We start from the raw sequence: 18,828 nt of genomic DNA on the forward strand, positions 1-18,828 counted from the left end.
TGAGTGAAGTTTAACCTCCCTGAGCAATCTGGACTGACCTTCAGCACCCCAGTTTTTTTTTTTGGGGGGGGGGGGGGGGGAGTCTAAAAATGCACATTTGATATTATGCATTGGGGAAACTGCATATAGGGGAAACAAATAACTGGTGTTTATGGTGCTTCAGAAATGAAAGGTGCTATTATGGATTTTGGCGTGCAGAATTAAAATGACAAAAAAAAATGTGGCTACTGTTTCAAAGATATTTCACTTAAAAAAAAGTTTATTTTTGAACAAAAGTGATTTAAAAATGTTCATAGATAAATCCAGAGATCACATCTTATTGTCTACTCTGTGCTTTGAAGTCTACAAGCATGAATGAGCTCCATTTTCCAACTACACCTGAAGTAAATGCTTGAGCACTGAACCTGTTGGCCGCAGCTTTATTCCTAGATTCAGTCATAGATTTGTTTAGCCACTTAAACTCATTTACATTAAGATCCCTTCCCTTTATAACTCACCTATCTGCTGTGGTTCTTAGGTCAGGGTTATAGATGCTGGCCCAGTAGCATATCTTAAAAACTAGAGTCAATCAGCAAACAATATCGAACCTTTTCATTCTCAGTGGCCCAAAATTGAGGTTTTTGAAGCATTTGGCTGTAGACCAGGCATAGAGGGATACATACTCGTAAAGGCCATTTGTGGTCCTCAGAAAATCGAAATAGTGATGCTACTGGATGTGCACGCTAATGTGTTTGCCTTGGTGTTTGCCTTGGTCTTGTAGGGGTGTCATGTAAGCCCAAATTGTGATGGGGCATGATTAGAGTAGGGGGCAGTGAGGTTGTTCTCCAGATCCCTCCCCCCAAAAAAGATATTTAATGTATGATCAAAGAGTTTAGAGGGATTATTTTAAAACTTGATTTAGTGTATGTCAATCTGTGTTCTATATTTAGGTAAATAGTGAATAGATTTTCATGTCAATTACTTGACATGAAATGACATTGAGTCACTCCACTAGTTCTGCAATCAGTCCATGGAAAGATTTCACAAATATCACTGCAGCATCTGTGAAGTCAGTAATAGTGGGCCGGCACAGCAAAACCATTGTTCATTTTGTGATAAAAGCATGGAATTTGGCACACACATTTTAATTTAAATAATGTTTCGTTAATGTTGCTCCAATTTTGGTAAAAAGTGATGCAAATTATTGGTTGAAATAAAAGAATTAATAAATGGAATAGTTATGCCTGTGTTGAATACTTGGTCTCCAAAGTAAAGGTTAAGCAAGGTCGATGCCCATTGGATTCTATGACATATGTTACCCGTAACATAACTTAGCATGACAGATGGTGCAAACTATCCCTTTTTAAAATGCTATTAACTCAATCAATAATTTGCATAATTTTTTTAACAAAATTGGAGCAACTTTAACTTTTGTCCCCTGTACAAACTGAAACTGACCTTGGTAACCATTTTTGCTGTTTTTGCCCCATGACTCCATGGAATTCAGTCATAGATAGTCCAAACTATACCTTTTTGGAATCATTATGATCAGACAAATAATGTGGTAGAGTTTTCAACATGATTGGAGCATTTTTAAATTTTGAACCCTGTGTAATTCTTTATTGATCCCTGTAGCTCATTAGAGGTCAGCTCCAGGATGGCTCCATATCTAAAAATAAACATTATTTAATTTAGAATATGTGTGCCAAATGCGATGCTTTTATCACAAAATAATTTTTATTGAAATTTTAGCTAAGCTATACTACTATAAACACCACTGGTTTTTGACCGGGTGTTCATACATGCATTGAATAATGGAGGAGCCTCAACACATCCCTGAGGAACACCAGTGTTTTCAGAGAAAGGGGTTGTCTGTGTGTGTGTGTGTGTGTGTGTGTGTGTGTATATATATATATATATATATATATATATATATATATATATATATATATATATATATATATAAAGTTATTTATGAAAAATTAGTAATATATTTAAAATAAATAAAACTACAAAAATCAGTGGGGGGGCATGTTTTGTTACTGTAATCAGGCAATGTAGTAAGTCTTTAATATACTGATAAGGTAATTTTTTAAAAATTCCCGAAAATTCAAGATAACTGGTCAACACGCGTCTCACGTGCGCTTCAAAGTAAAAGCCCTTTATTGTGACAGCTTTTACTGTGGAAGGGAATGCCGAGTGTTACGGGGTAATCTTAGCCCGACACCGTTCAAAAGGCTTTCACTTTCGAACACTATTAGGTATAATTTACTTAAAATGTTTGTGAACAAGGGTTCCTCTTTTCAGCATATCCAAACAGGGAAATTGTGTTTGCTTTACTGTAGCGGATAAGCGAAGGAGCAGGAAGTGTCCGAGTCCAGTTCTTCACAGGTTTCTGTTCGATCATGGTGCTGTGTGCAGCTGGAAGCCGTTTGTCGTTCTTGCAGAGGACATGTTTTAAGGTAAAATCTATTTTAATACGGCGTTGGAAATGTACAAACACTAACAACGGAACTGCCAAATATTTCAGGCATTGTGACCGTGTATGACGTAAAACCAGGGTGTAAACGTCATATTTGAGAAAAAACGACCAACAAATATAACGTTTATCAGTTCGAAGTAACATAAGTGATGACGCCGGATACGGCAAACACGCACCTACTGATATTTGACCGGATCTCCTCGGTGATTGACTAGTTCAAATGACATCATCGTAGAGTTTAGGAAGGCCGCATGGCCGCCGTGTCCATAGGTAAAACTTGGAACTACTTGTATAAACAAACATACTGCATTAAATGAGAGTTATGGACGCGGCCGCCGTTCGAATAGGGTCGACTTTTGCCACCAGAGTCTTGCCGTTCGAATAGGGTCGACTTTTGCCACCAGAGTCTTGCCGTTCGAATAGGGTCGACTTTTGCCACCAGAGTCTTGCCGTGCGAATACTGAAATGAGAGTTATGGACACGGCCGAATAAAAAAAAAAAAAAAAAAACATCAAAATCGAAAAATATTAAAGGAGTTAAGACATCTTGAATGCATTATGTTTGTTTATACAAGTAGTTCCAAGTTTTGCCACCAGAGTCTTGGCATGCGAATAGCCAAATGAGAGTAATGGACATGGCCGCCGTGCGAATAGCCATGGCCTAGAGTTTATGTCAACATGGTGGTGCCCTCCGCATTGAGTGTTGGTGCTAATTTATCATTTTTAAATGCCGTTTTGGGTGCCATAAAGTCGTTTGATTCGGAACAGAAAATCACCTACTGGCAGAGGGATTCTCGGATGCTAAAAGCAGCTCAAAAACATGGCATAGACGTGCCTAAAATTAATTCCACCGTGTGGCAAAAATTATTTCCACTGCCTCGCCCAAAATGATTTCCACCGGTGCAGTGACGGTCTTGGGAATTTTCTGTGTAGGGCGGGGATGATAAACAAAACCTGCAAATTCAAGACAGAATAAAAAGCAAAAATAAAGAAGTCCACGTCAGCATGTGTGTTTATCCTGTTTTTTTCTGTCAGTGTCATGTCTGCAAAACCTTCGATCAGTCCATCCCTGAAAATAGTGAATGGTAAAATATGCCAATTTTCAATAATGAAAATCACCAATATCGAGCTACTATCATGAATGTGAAATAAGGAGATCTTAAACTCAGATTGCCTTTAAGTTCCCGCCCGACCACGGCTGTTCCGTCATGATTAAATTTAGATGGCCGGCAAAACAGTGCAAGCCGTGTACGGCAAAATATCGTCCACTTCAGCTTTGCCTCAACCAGGTTCTGGTACTGATGTCTTCATTTGAATTAGCCAATCAGATAGGAGATCCGGCAAAACATCGCTAGCTGTAAATTTACCGGGTCTGGCAAAATATCCACTACCAAGAAAATATTTGTATTTCCTGGTCACTGGAGTGAAATACTCCAACTGGACCATAATGATATATACATTCTGTATGCTTTCTTGTCTTACGTACTTGTTACGTTTATTACCAAATAAACTTTGAGGTAATGTTGTACACAATGTGTTTTTAAATTAGATTTTTGTCCCCAAAGTGTTTTCTGTTACCCTAAAGGGTAAGTGCTAGGATTACTGTGTGTGTGTGTGTATTAGTCTTCTGGTTAGAGTTCGACTTCCATGCTGAGGATCTTGAGGGGAGCGAATGGGCGGAGTCATAACAACATCGCAGAGTGAGGCTGCTACGTGTGTATGTATGTGTGTGTGTGTATATATATATATATATATATATATATATATACGAGGTCTATTAGAAAAGTATCCGACCTTATTATTTTTTTCAAAACCCATATGGATTTGAATCACGTGTGATTACATCAGACATGCTTGAACCCTCGTGGGCATGCGAGAGTTTTTTCACGCCTTTCGGTTACGTCATTCACCTGTGGGCAGTCTTTGAGTGAGGAGTCGCCCACCCTCTCGTCGATATTTTCATTGTTTAGGAATGGCTCAGAGACTGCTGCTTTGTTTGATCAAAATTTTTTCAAAACTGTAAGGCACAACTGAGTGGACACCATTCGATAAATTCAGCTGGTTTTCTGTAAAAATTTTAACGGCTGATGAGAGATTTTGGTCTGGTAGTGTCGCCGTAAGGACGGCCCATGGCGCCTGACGGCGATCTGCGCTTCGAGGTGGCAGCGTCTCGCCGTTTCAAGTTGAAAACTTCCACATTTCAGGCTCTGTTGACCCAGTAATTCATCAGAGAACAGAGAACTTTCAGAAGAAGTCGGCATGAGGAGTTTATTCGGACATTCCATTGTTAACGGACATTTTGTAATGAAAGAACGTGCGGGCAGAGTCGCATGTCGGGCCGGACCCGACCGCGGGGGGTCGCGACAGGAAAAACACCTCTGTTGGAAACCTTAACGGGCAAGTTGGAACATGCCCAAGCTGTTAAACAATTTCTCAGTTACTCACTTGTTGAAAACCATCAAAAGCCGCCTGAATTTTACAAATGGTTTTCAACACGGAGGTGTTTTTCCTGTCACGGTGCACACAGATTTGCCAAGTCGTCACGGAAACGACTTGGCGAATTTGCGCGCACGTCTTTCATTAAAAAATGTCCTTAAACAGTGGAATGTCTGCATAAAATCCTCATGCCGGCCTCTTCTGAATCTTCTCTGTTCTCTCACGATGTCCTGGGTGAATTAAGCCTTAAATTAGGATGTTTTCAGGTCGAAACAGGCCGACGACGGCGCCTGGAAGCGCTGCACGACGTCCCGCTCCGTGGGAAGTCCTTACACCAACAGAAACACCCCATAATCTCTCATCAGCCGTTAAACTTTTCACCGAAAACCAGCTTCATTTCTCGAATAGTGTCCACTCGGATATTCCTCACAGGTCCAGAAAAAATTTTGATAAAGCAACGCGCGCCGTCTCGAGCAGCGTGTGAAACAAAGGAATTCAGCCGAGAGGGCGGGACCACATCTCACTCAAGGCCTGCCCACAAGGAAATGACGTCACCGACACGCATGAAAAAACTCACGCATGCGCACGAGGGTTCAAGCATGATTGGTGTAATCGCACGTCATTCAAATCCATATAGTTAAAAAAAATAAATAAAAGGGTCGGTTTATTATCTAATAGACCTCGTATATATATACGAGGTCTATTAGAAAAGTATCCAACCTTATTATTTTTTTTAAAAAACCATATGGATTTGAATCACGTGTGATTGCGTCAGACAAGCTTGTACCCTCGTGCGCATGCATGAGTTTTTTCATGCCTGTCGGTTGCGTCATTCGCCTGTGAGCAGGCTTTGAGTGAGGTGTGGTCCACCCCTCTTGTCTATTTTTTATTGCAAATAAAAGTCTGAACGATTTGGAGCTTTGCTGCATCCATTTTTTTCAAGAAACTGTGAGAGACCTCCAGGTGGACACCGTTTGAAAAATTAATATGGTTTTCAGGGACGATTTTATGGGGATTAAACAGATTACGGCGTGTTACTGCCGCTTTAAGGACCGCCCACAACTCCTGAAAGCGCGGCGCGCTCCCAGCCCCCATCGACAGGCTGACACCCCGCTGGAACAACCAGATCATTGCCAACGTGAAAGGTTTGTTGATCCAGGACCTCGTCTGACTTTCACAAAAAGGCAGAAGAAGTGGACATCAGCACTTTTTCGGCACATTCCACCGTTACAAGTTTTTTTCATGGAAAAAGAAGCAGAGGGACGCGCCACGGAGGCGTCCATTACTCGGCACAAAACCACCTCCGTGTTGGTCTCACAGGATGGCTTTCAGAAAATTCCGGTTGCTTTCCAGTCGTGTGAATATCCGATTGTGATTGTGCATGAGCTGGACATGCCCAAACATGTCCTGGAAGGCTTCATCACGACGTTTCTTTGCGCCATGCAGCTCCGCATGTTTTATAAATAGAATATAAAGTATTTGGTAATTGATACTTCTAAGATATTTTTGCATTTTAAAAAAAAATCTTATATAATTATCCCAAATTTGAGTATACATAACATAAACTTGGGCAAAATAGTTATTTCTTTCGGTATGATTTGCTTTTGAATGTTATTACAGTTTTTCTCAAATGCTAAAACACATTTCACAAACATTTCCTCCATGTCCCCCAATGTCTAAACACAACACCCTTTTCTAAAGCTACACAAACACAACCACACCTTCGCACTTCAAAACTCAAACTTTCACACCAAAAGAGCAGCTCGAAGCTTTCACAATACACATCATTACACACTACAGCAAAACAATTTGTTTCATAACTCCCAATGCATATTTCTAGAAACTTTACAGTAACGGATCTTCTTAAATCTCTGTAGAGGATTAGGCATTTAGATTTGTGAGTTTCATATGAAGAGTATAAATCTATAGAAAATACTGCATGTACACTACTGTAACACAACTCAATGCAAAAACAGAATCTATTGCACACAACAGTACCCTTGAAAACATGTTCAGGGTGTGAAGTTGTTTTATTTACTTTATTCACACCACAATCACTGTGCGGCATCATGTCGCTGAGCTGCATCGGGCCACATCACCTCATCCACATCGCAGGCTATATTCTCTCTTGCCAGGCACCGCGGGAAAAACGCCCTGGAATGGCGAATCCATCCTTGGAAGGCCTCCACTGGGATGTCAACACAGGCCAGCTCCATTGCCCTTAGGAGGTTCTCTCTAGTGTATGGTTGTCTGTCATAAACCTTCCATCTCCACGATGAGAAGAACTCCTCTATAGGGTTCAGGAAAGGGGAGTAGGGTGGCAGACAGACGTTTAAAAACTGGTTACTGTTGGTGGTGAACCACTCTCTGATTTGGTTTGTTCTGTGGAAGCTGACATTGTCCCAAATGATCACATAAATGGGATGTGCGGGCACAGGATGGTGTTGGTGGCGGTCCAGGAGGATGTCTCTTAGCTCCTCTAGGAAGGTGAGGAGACGTTGGGTGTTGTAAGACCCAAGGACAGCATGCCAGTGGACAAGCCCCTCTGAACTCATGGCCGCGCAAAGAGTAATATTACACCCCCCCGTTGGCCAGGAACCTCAGTGATGGCTCTTTGGCCAATGATGTTACGGCCTCTTTGCCTTCGTTTCTGAAGGTTGAAGCCAGCCTCATCCAGGAAGAGGTACTCATGAGGTCTGGCCATCGCGTCCAACTGTAATATCCTCTGTGAAAATGTGAAAGTGCACAGGTGTTCAGAACAACAGTCAATCGGGTAGCGCAGTATTGTCCAGAAGTACTGTAGGCCACTGAGCAACACAGTTTGTCCACTAACTGTACTGTGAACATGGATGTATACTTACTTGCACATACTTGTAACGTAGGTCTTTGTGTCGCGCAGAGTTGCGCTCAAAGGGAATCCTATAGACCTGTTTCATCCGCATCTTTTGGCGCCAGAGAACTCGGTCTATTGTGGCCAAGCTGACATCATCAGTGCTCTCGAAGTTGACATTATCGGCAATGACTTTGTCTCTGAGCTCCCAGAGTCTGATGAGGTTGTTCTCACGAACCATATCCACAATGAGGGTTTCTTGTGCCGCTGTAAATATGGCAACCCTCCCACCTCTATGTGGCATTCTTTCAACTCTACAGAAAGGAACATGTGTTGTCAATTGACATGTTTTACAATAACAACTGATTTGGAACCAATAGACTACTTTCACAGGCTTGTAAAAGTGTATTGTGATGAAGAAAGCAATAGAGTACAATACCTGTTGTGTTGTCTGAATGCCCTGATAATGGTGGCCACGGTGAACCTACTCAGGTTTGGACGGACTCTTAGTCCTGCTTCAGCCATTGTCATGCCATGGACAATGACATGGTCAGTGACTGTTGCTCGCATCTCGTCCGTAATGATGGTGCGAGGTTGTCTTGCTCTTCCTCCTGGACCTTCTCCTCACCCTTGTTGGCCTGCTCCTCTTCCTCCTCTGATTTGAACTCTTCTTCCTCGTTGGCCTGCTCCTCTTCCTCTTCTGATTTTGAACTCCTCTTCCTCGTTGGCCTGCTCCTCTTCCTCCTCTGATTTGAACTCCTCTTCCTCGTTGGCCAGCTCCTCCCTCCTCTGACTCGAATTCCTCTTCCCCTGACTCTGCCTTCATCCATTGTGTTTGTTTGGAATCTTCATCAAACTGTGCACTCTGAACTTGCTTTTATACATGTGGTCACAGCATTGGCAACATGTGTCTTCAATTTTGAGTCGTCGTGTGTAATGAATGACGCCAGGTGTGTTGTGTTCAAATATTGCTGACTGTGGCAAGCATTTTGCATCACATGAGCTTTCATTTGAGAATATGTGCAGAGTTCTTTTGCAACTTGTGTTTTAGCAAGGAAAAATGTGTTTAGATTTATGAGAACGGGGGATTGTGTTTTGTGAATTGTGTCTTCATGTCAAATGTGTTTATGATATTGGCAAATGATGGCTAGATTTAGTACATGTGTTTAGACAACTGGTCATTTGGTTTAGAGGATTGGCTTTTGTGTTTTAGCATTTGAGAAAAACTGTAATATAAAAAATGTTGCAGATAGTGGGATCATTTCTGCACAGGAGTAGAATTGTGGAGCTTTGAGGGTGAGTAACATGAAACCTCAAATATATATAAATAGATGAGTTTGATAAAATTACATTTTGCACAACATTATCCCTGGGGGAATAAGGTTGGGATAATGTTCTCAACTATAATAGTTACACATGTTATAGTTGAGAAGTTAATTATAAATTGCATCCCAGAAAATAATCTATAAATGGTCCTCCAAAAGATCAAGAATAACATTGAAATGGCTGATCTTCTAGTTTTCACATGGCGTGCACAAGTGCTGTATTAATTTTTGTTGCTGTTGTTATTCAATCATGGAAAGACATTGTAACTTTCTCAAAGTACATAATTTTGTAAAATTATTTGTTTTACAAAAATGTATTTCTTAGGTTTGATACAAAAAGAAATGCAGAAACCATGTTTTCTTAATAAACCTTTAAATTCAAACATATATCCACTCAAACCCAGATTTAACAAATGAAAGGCTTTTTTTTAAGAACTCATGAATCAACAAATATTTGGATGAGTTTCTTCCAATATAACGACCCTAAAAAATGAACAGGTTTTACATTGGATGCCTTTCGTGACACAAGTCCAGATGTAAAAGGAGAATTGAGCCTTTAATCCTCATTCTCATTAGTTTATCATTGAACTTGTTAGTGTTACTTTGCAGTATTCTACGCTACATAATAAACAGTATGAGAAACCTGCATGATTAGTCAACATTGAAAATCGGGAACTGCCGAGCCCATCAATGATACAGTGGCTCCATATATTGGGAAATCAAATCTAATTCTTTAAATTTATTTTGTGGTCACCTGGATTTTCTAATCTCTCGTAGGCTGTCTCCACGCAAACAAGAGTTGAAATTCAAAAGCACCAAGTGTCCAGTTGAAGTCACCCACCTGGACCACTTAGTTCTCACAGTGAAAAGTGTACCAGACACCGTCAACTTTTACACCTCAGTTCTTGGCATGGAGGAGATCACGTTCAAGGTATGTGAAGTGTATCATAAATAATAAATTGTATTTAAAAATGCATTTTTCACAATACAGCAGCTGTGAAAGTAACAACCACTAGATGGTAGTCTTTGATTGCATACCAGTTAATACATACCCCTCTGCACTTGAAGAACCTCAAGTATTCAGACACTTCTCATACACTGTACCTGCATGTTTGCATTAACAAGGGGAATCGTAAGGCGCTGGCCTTTGGACAGCAGAAGATTAACCTCCACCAGCTGGGTCAGGAGTTTGAGCCCAAAGCCAAGCTTCCAACATCAGGCTCTGCGGACCTGTGCCTCATCACCAGAACCCCTCTGTCCACTGTAGCGGCGCACCTGAAGGTACTTCACCTGTCACCTGCAGACGGTCTCTTTTTGGATTGACACGCAGTATACGCCGCTGAAAAGTGCCTTTTGGATTTTCTCTGTCTTCCTGTGCAGGATTGTGGGGTGCAGATAGAGGAGGGTCCTGTGCAGAGGAGTGGAGCTGTGGGGACCATCAGCTCTCTGTACTTCCGAGATCCAGATGACAATCTGATCGAAGTGTCAAACTACATACAGACAGTGTCACCTGGATCCACTTGAGAGCTTTACGAAATGGATATGATTGGTCAAGTTTTAGCCCAAACATTCCTGATAGTCTAAACAATTCCTGCACTAGTTTGAGACTTGAAGTGACCTTATAGTCAACATTACAGCGTAGTACTGTGGATCAGTGGCCTGCTATTTGATTTTGCAAGGAAAAGTACATTTTATGTTTTGCAGTAATATATTCAGATTCGGAAAAGTATTTGTGTGTGTGAAATACTTTGTTTCTTAGTTAAAAATCAGTTTCATTATCTTTCACCAAAACATCAAATCTAGGCTTGAGGCTTGCATCTCACATGTACCTTCTGGCAAATTGTAGCTGAAATTTCAGGTCTTCTTTTTAAGAAAATTCTCCTCTATACCAACTTCATCATGAAGTTGTACAGTTGGGGATACAAAATGCAAAACATGCACTGTGCACAATTTCTCCAATCACAGCCAGAGAAGCAGAGAACTCCTTCTGGGTTCTCTGTGTGTCTTGGTGGCTTTCTTCACTCTTCTCCTTGCACAGTGCTTCTTGCATTTATCATAGAGTGCCATACTGTTTGTATTTGTTCATAATTGATGTAACTAAAGTTCAAGACATATTCAGTGACTTGGAAATGTTCATGTATCCATTCCCTGACTTGTCTGAAGAAAACTGGAAATAAAACTGATTATTACAGGTATTATACCAAAGGGGCCCATTACTTACGCAACCCATCATCTTGGCTTTTATATTTTTAATTAATTTATATCAAGTTGTAGAGATTTGCTTTCAGTTTGAGTTTAAGGAAGACAATTTTAGGATTTTTTTTTTTTTTTTTTTTTTTTTTGTATTTGAAATGGCATAAACAAATTAAAATGTGTGAAATACCAAGTGTTACAATACTTTTGGAGGACACTGTATATTATTCCTTACCTCTGTTTAAATCCTACCAATTAGATAAATCACTGAGTGAACAAAATATGTTCTGTACTCTAAATGTATTTCCAGTCACATGGTTCTTCTAGTCTATGAGACTGTCATCAATTTTGACCTAATCGGGACCACGTAAAGTGACAAAGCAACATTTCAAATCCAGCCTCAGTGTACCATGGCTACACAAAAATGTATGATAACCATCCGAGGTTGGTAGCTATAGCCAGCTAGGGGTCAGTGAAGCATTACACAGAGGTCAAAATGCTTCAATCATGTTGAAAACTACTACATTATTTGTCTGATCATAATGATTCCAAAAAGGTATAGCAACTTTAACATTTGACCCCTGTACAAACTGAAACTGACCTTTGTCACCATTTGTGTTGTTTTCACCCCATAACTCCAGAACATTCAGTCGTAGATAGTACAAACAATACCTTTTTGGAATCATTATGATCAGACAAATAATGTGGTATAGTTTTTTTTTTTTTTTTAAAGCAGAGAAAAAAACGAGTACTCACAGGGACCAGGACTGGAGATGCACGGCTCAAAAACTAAGTCAGTGTAAAACTATAGCCAGCAACACTCAAGTGTCCTTCTTAATGAATGTTTTAATGACTCACGGCAAAGCGACAGGATCAGGAGCACAGACGAAACGCGTCTGTGCTCCTGATCCTGTCGCCACTTGAGTGTTGCTGGCTATAGTTTTTTTTGTTTTGTTTTTTTTTTACATGATTTGAGCATTTTTAAATTTTGACCCCTGTGCAACCCTTCATTGACCCCTACTTAACTATAACTACCACCCTGGCATGGTTAGCATACATTTTTGGGTAGGCCATGGTACACTGAGGCTGGATTTGTCACCTTAAGTGGTACAGAAAACCTGCTTGGCCCATGGACTATTGTATGTCCTCTCCTGAGTTCCACATTGGTTTCACCTGTTCACACACGCACGTTTTCTTTCTGCATAGCCTGCCATTCTGCAGACACTTGAGTTTCTACACTTGACGTAAACTGTCCGTACAGAGAAGTGCATGGCGTGTTGCAGTGTGGGTGGCATAACTGTGCTCAGTAGATGGCGTTGTGGTTAAATAACAGGTCGTGAGACACCGAATGAGCAGACAAACACACCCCAGAGAAACAAAGTGGAGGTTGATTACATGCCCTGACTTTTATAATACGCTTTACATGATTAGAGCCACGTCCACATCAAAACTGCTGATACCCTCAAGGAAACACTCCTGATTGTCCATTACTTAGCATCCCTAACTGGCATAATTACAACCAAAAAGGATGTAATAAAATCTTTGGCGTTTAATTATTTGTCTGTCTGACTTATATAGCAGGATTAGGTCAAAACTACTGCACGGATTTTGGCAAAATTTTCACCACAGATAGATATTAGGCCATGGAAGACTCCATTAAATTTTTAAGGTAATCTGATTTCACTTTATATAGGCTTTGAAGGATTATGTAAAAATTATTTTAAAAAACCTACTTCAAAACTACTGCACGGATTTTGACAAAACGTTCACCACAGATGGATATTCTGGATGAAAATTCCACTTTGTATAGGCTTTGAAGGATCATATAATAATTATAATAATAATATTAATAATAAAAACTACTTCACAGATTGTCACCAAATTTTCACCACTGATAGATATTAGGGCATGGAAGACTCCATAAAATTTTTAAGGTAGTCTGCATCCAGATTCTGGATCAAGATTTCACTTTATATAGGCTTTGAAGGATTATGTAAAAATAATAATAAAAAAAACCTACTTCAAAACTACTGCACAGATGTTGATGAAATTTTCAAGCACAGATGGATATTAGGACATGGAAGACTCCATTAAATTTTGGAGGTCATCTGGGTCAGGATTCTGGATCAAAATTTCACTTTATACAGGCTTTGAAGGATCATATAATAATAATAAAAATCTACTTCAAAAATACTTCACAGATTGTCACCAAATTTTCACCTCTGATAGCTATTAGGGCATGGAAGACTCCACTGAATTTTGGAGGTGATCTGGATCCAGATGGTGGATGTCCAAAATCTCTGATTGCTCTTGTTTGTGCTGTTATCACATCAGGCTGTCCATGGGTTAGGAACACAGCTGGTGTGTCAAGAACATATTTGACATATCTGCATCTCGAACTGAAGCTGACATAGACAGGGTTTTAAATTGTGCTTGTTTCACCTCATACAGCACTACAGTGAATGGAAGCAAAACCTGATGTCTTCAACCTGATGTTTGCAGTCAATGCCAAGGAAGAGGAACACTTTGAGGTCAGAAGGGGGAATTTTCATCTGGGAAATACCAACCAGAGGTGGGACAAAGTCACCAGCAAGTCATTCTCAAGTCATGAATCGGCAACATAAAAATGACCAAGTGATATCATTTTGTGCATAAAAGTTAATAATCTGATATTATTTACAGCTACATTGAATTACTGACCTGTTTGTTGTCTCAAGTCATAATGACCACCAATTGTTTGCAAGCTGACTTGAGACTTGACTTACTTGCCGATTCATGACTTGAGAATGACTTGACAGTGACTTTGTCCCACCTCTGATACCAACATCCCATTTGGTCTGGAGCACAGCACGCTGACCAGAAGGACAGCACAAAACTCCAAATGCTGCATTTATGATAATGCATAGGAATGCAGGTTTTTAACGTTGAGCAGGGATTGTCAGCTCAGACTGTACAAACAATAAATAAAAATACATTGTGTACCAACATTTACGGCCTGATGTACTAAAGGGTGTGCATGTTGTAAAGCATGTGTAAACACCATAGCTGCCACAAAAAACAAACAACAAAAAAAATGCACATGCCAGTTTACTAATGATGTGCACTAATGATTGCATCTTTGTAAGGGCACGGTCACACGGTGCACGGTAATCGCTGAACAAAGGAAAAAATTTCCTAAGTCACAAATCGTCAAGAAAAAGTGGATGAATGAGCCGGCACTTCTCCCAACGTGCACATGCAAGTTGCAGCCAGAGACAGCTGCAACGTGTATAAATAGTTAAAGTAGTTGATCAAAAGTTCTTGCCGCTATTGTTTCTGTATGAAAACATTGTTTTTCATCCCACCCATGGACGAGTCACGTTCACCTTGTTGGATCTTGTCAGTTATTGATCCGTTCAGATATTGTCAATGTTCGTGCAAGACGTCGGACTTGAGAGGTTGGACAAAGGTGGACGACAATCAAATGGAATGCTGACAGTAGGGGAACTACGCATATGATGAGGAACCATCAAGACCAAAGCAAATCGGAATATGGATGAATTGAGGTTGATATCAGGACTCGTTCACATTTTTCAAAAGTTAGAAAATTCTGATGAAGCGTCAGCTACAGGAACGAAACTGGACGATGGTTAAATGATGTCTCCAAAAGTCAATGTAAGTCCAGATTTCTTGTTTCGTTTTGGCTTTGGTGTCCTTCGTTAGTGCCGTGTTACTGGAGCTTAATGTGCAAAATAGTGTGTTTTATCCTTTTAACAGGCGTGCCTTTGTGAATGCACAATTTGGAGTGTGACCACCAAAGTGCATAAAATTGTGCAAAAACCCACCAACTGGAAGGATTGCTGTCAATCTCAATATTGGAAAACAAAACAAAACAAAAAACATACACGCACATACACACACACGGAGCAGACCACATCACTGTGCTGAGTTTGCTTGTGAAAACCTGTGGTGGAATTAAAAAATATATATATATAAAACCATTCCACATGATGGAACAACTGAAGCAGAATAAAAGTGAACGTTTCCTAAACTGAACAACTTGTTTGAATGTCTAAATAAATAAAATCATGAATATTTTCGAGGTGTGACCTCCACTGAAAATGGAAAAAAGGGCAAAACAATCTAATTACAGTTATTGTGAGGGTTAAAAGTCAAGGAAACAGAAACAGACATTGCTGTACGTGGTGGGTGAAAACATGATGTCACTTCCATCCAGTTATTCTGCACCCTGCACAGTGTTGGGGGGAAAAAAGTCTTGGCTTTAGGGAGAACATTTTCCATCACACATGCAGCATGGTCAGCAATCCTGGTCACATGTCCATTATGTCAGTCCATTTGCTCTTGTTTATTGTGTCTAATGATGATGAATGAGTCCTCTTTTTGTCCTATTATAAAAGCTTACTACTTGTGTTACATTTTAACCTGTAAGGGGTTATCTTCAGTGCATTCTGGTCTTTTGTTATCATTTGCGTATTTGCTATAAGGATCTTTCCTTCAGATAAAAGTACAGCAGGGAAGGAAATACATTTAAAAAGCTTTTCCTGTAACAAAAGACGTCAATAAGGTCAGCGAGGTGTAGAATTTGGCAATAAAAAAAAAATCAATCATGATTGTTCAAGTACTTCCCTCCCTATCATTCGAGACTACAGTGTCAACAGAAACAAAATCTTAAATCTATTGTAGGAGCTCTCTGCACTGCCTCAATTCTTTTATTGTATTAGGAAAAAACTAATCAGAAATCAAAACATCTTGACAAAAATTTGTATAGCTATTAATCTGACAGCACTTGTATTTCATGTAGAGACAAGCAAACACTGCAAATACCCCCAGACAGCTTACAGTGTACTCTATTTGTTTTTTGTGTTACAAGAATGAGCACCGTTAATAAAACAAACTCCACCATGTTTGTTTTTAAGCAAAGCACCGTCGCCGCTAAGTTTGCCCGTGTGCGGTGGTGACGCCGTGCAATGGTACAAAATATATGAAACTAAAATTGCACGGGAAATGGAACCAAATTTGCACAGTCAATGGAACACAACGGCAAATGGGATGAATGATCCATATTAAGCGAAATACAAATCACCAGTCAAATGACAAGGATTTATTTAGATGCTATACAACATATATTTATTGTGGAAATTGCGATGGATGGAAAAAGATGAGACAATTTTCCACGTTGATAATGCAATGGTGTGTCATTTATTTTATCTCACAGGTTCAAAAGCCCACTTTGAAAACCAGCTCGGCACCGCCCATCAATAACACAGCAGTCCCACTGCAAAATCATCAAAGAAACCGAGACACACATTGATGTGCACATACCTCAGCGCTTTGTCAAATGCACAACACAGAACATACTAACCACAAATGACAAGCAGGTATGGTGAGTTATGTCCACAATGTATGTTACATGTTGAACATCTGCCACCTACGCCCCCCAACTCAAGAATTCACCATAAACAAAAATAACAAATATCATTAAGGCTGCGAGCGGATAACCCGGACACAATGACTTGTCTGCATCGGCGGCACTATGGCGTCGGAGGCACTATGGCGTAAGGCCCCTGTTAAGGGAACCCTAGGCCTGCCCTGTGGGGGCCTGGCTGAGTATGAGGATGCCCCCTGGAGGAGGAGGACCCCACGCATCTGTCCAGATCCAGATGGGCTGGCTTGAGGTGGTCCACTGAAATGTGCTCAGCTTTACCGCTTAGGTTGACCACAAAGTTTTTGTCCCTCGTCCTCAGTACGTGAAAGGGGCTGTCACAGCTAGGCTGCATCGGTCCCCTGTGTGCATCGTGGCGAATAAAGCCATATTCCACTGACTGGAGACGTGAGGGAGTGTAGGAAGACGGAAGGCCGTGTTGCAAAGTAGGCATAGGCACGAAAAGCCTAACCTTGTCCTGAAGCACACTCCACTGGTGGGCAGCCGACCAGGGGGTGGTGGTCTCAGGAATTAAATCTCTTGGGACCCGCAGTGATTGGCCGTAGACCAAGTCCACTGATGAGGACTGGAGGTGCTCCTTAAGGGCAGTTTGTAGGCTCAGCATGACCCACAGGAGTCTGTCCACCCAAGCGCCGTCTGTTGGGCTGCCCCGCAGAGAGAACTTCATACAGCGATGAAAGCGCTCACACAGTCCATTAGCTTGGGGGTGATATGCAGTGGTCCGGTGGAGCTTCACACCCTGGCTGTCTGCTATGGCATTCCAGAGCTTGAACATAAACTGCAAACCCCTGTCAGCAGAGAGGTCAGATGGAGTACCAAATCAGGTGACCTGCCTTCTGATGAATGCTCGGGCCACCTTAGCCATTGTTGCAGCCAGCAACAGCACAGCCTCCAGCCACTGACTGGTCCTATCCACCAATGTAAGGAGGTGGGTAAAACCCACAGAAGAAGGTAGGGGACTCACGAGGTCCACATTAAGGTCTGCTAAGGCACAGGGAAGTGTGCTGGGGGAGCTTTGGAGTGCCAGTGGATCTTGGAGTGCTGTCCCTCACATCTTTCTTGAGCCCGTGCCAGACAAACTTGCCTGCCACCAGGTTTTGAGACAGTTTTCATGTGTTTTATCCTTTTATTAGACATGCCTTTGTGAATACGCAATTTGGAGTGTGCCCACCTACAGTAGTGTTCAAAATAATAGTAGTGCCATGTGACTAAAAAGATTAATTCAGGTTTTGAGTATATTTCTTATTGTTACATGGGAAACAAGGTACAAAGTAGATTCAGTAGATTCTCACAAATCCAACAAGACCAAGCATTCATGATATGCACACTCTTAAGGCTATGAAACTGGGCTATTAGTAAAAAAAAGTAGAAAAGGGGGTGTTCACAATAATAGTAGTGTGGCATTCAGTCAGTGAGTTCGTCAATTTTGTGGAACAAACAGGTGTGAATCAGGTGTCCCCTATGTAAGGATGAAGCCAGCACCTGTTGAACATGCTTTTCTCTTTGAAAGCCTGAGGAAAATGGGACATTCAAGACATTGTTCAGAAGAACAGCGTAATTTGATTAAAAAGTTGATGGGAGAGGGGAAAACCTATATGCAGGTGCAAAAAAATTATAGGCTGTTCATCTACAATGATCTCCAATGCTTTAAAATGGACAAAAAAAAACCAGAGACGCGTGAAAGAAAACGGAAAACAACCATCAAAATGGATAGAAGAATAACCAGAATGGTAAAGGCTCACCCACTGATCAGCTCCAGGATGATCAAAGACAGTCTGGAGTTACCTGTAAGTGCTGTGACAGTGAGAAGATGCCTGTGTGAAGCTAATTTATTTGCAAGAATCCCTCACAAAGTCCCTCTGTTAAATAAAAGACATGTGCAGAAGAGGTTACAATTTGCCAAAGAACACATCAACTGGCCTAAAGAGAAATGGAGGAATATTTTGTGGACTGATGAGAGTAAAATTGTTCTTTTTGGGTCCAAGGGCCGCAGACAGTTTGTGAGACGACCCCCAAACTCTGAATTCAAGCCACAGTTCACAGTGAAGAGGTGGCAGTAATTAAACCATTACTTAAAAAGCCATCACTTGATCCAGCTATCTTAGCTAATTATAGGCCAATCTCCAACCTTCCTTTTCTCT

General features: G+C 40.8%; 1 protein-coding gene across 1 annotated transcript in view; it reads left to right on the top strand.

Moving 5' to 3' along the window:
- Positions 1 to 11,155, top strand: part of glod5 (glyoxalase domain containing 5) — a 12,022-nt gene extending 867 nt beyond the window's left edge. The window contains exons 2-5 of the mRNA XM_034180934.1: positions 2,333 to 2,441; positions 9,829 to 9,982; positions 10,177 to 10,332; positions 10,432 to 11,155. Coding sequence (XP_034036825.1) covers positions 2,333 to 2,441; positions 9,829 to 9,982; positions 10,177 to 10,332; positions 10,432 to 10,575 — 563 coding nt within the window. The 3' untranslated portion in view covers positions 10,576 to 11,155. The remainder of the gene's footprint in view (positions 1 to 2,332; positions 2,442 to 9,828; positions 9,983 to 10,176; positions 10,333 to 10,431) is intronic.
- The last annotated feature ends 7,673 nt before the right edge of the window (positions 11,156 to 18,828 follow it).

The sequence above is a fragment of the Thalassophryne amazonica genome, chromosome 11, assembly GCF_902500255.1.
Source record: "Thalassophryne amazonica chromosome 11, fThaAma1.1, whole genome shotgun sequence".
In the NCBI taxonomy this organism is placed as follows: Eukaryota; Metazoa; Chordata; class Actinopteri; order Batrachoidiformes; family Batrachoididae; genus Thalassophryne; species Thalassophryne amazonica.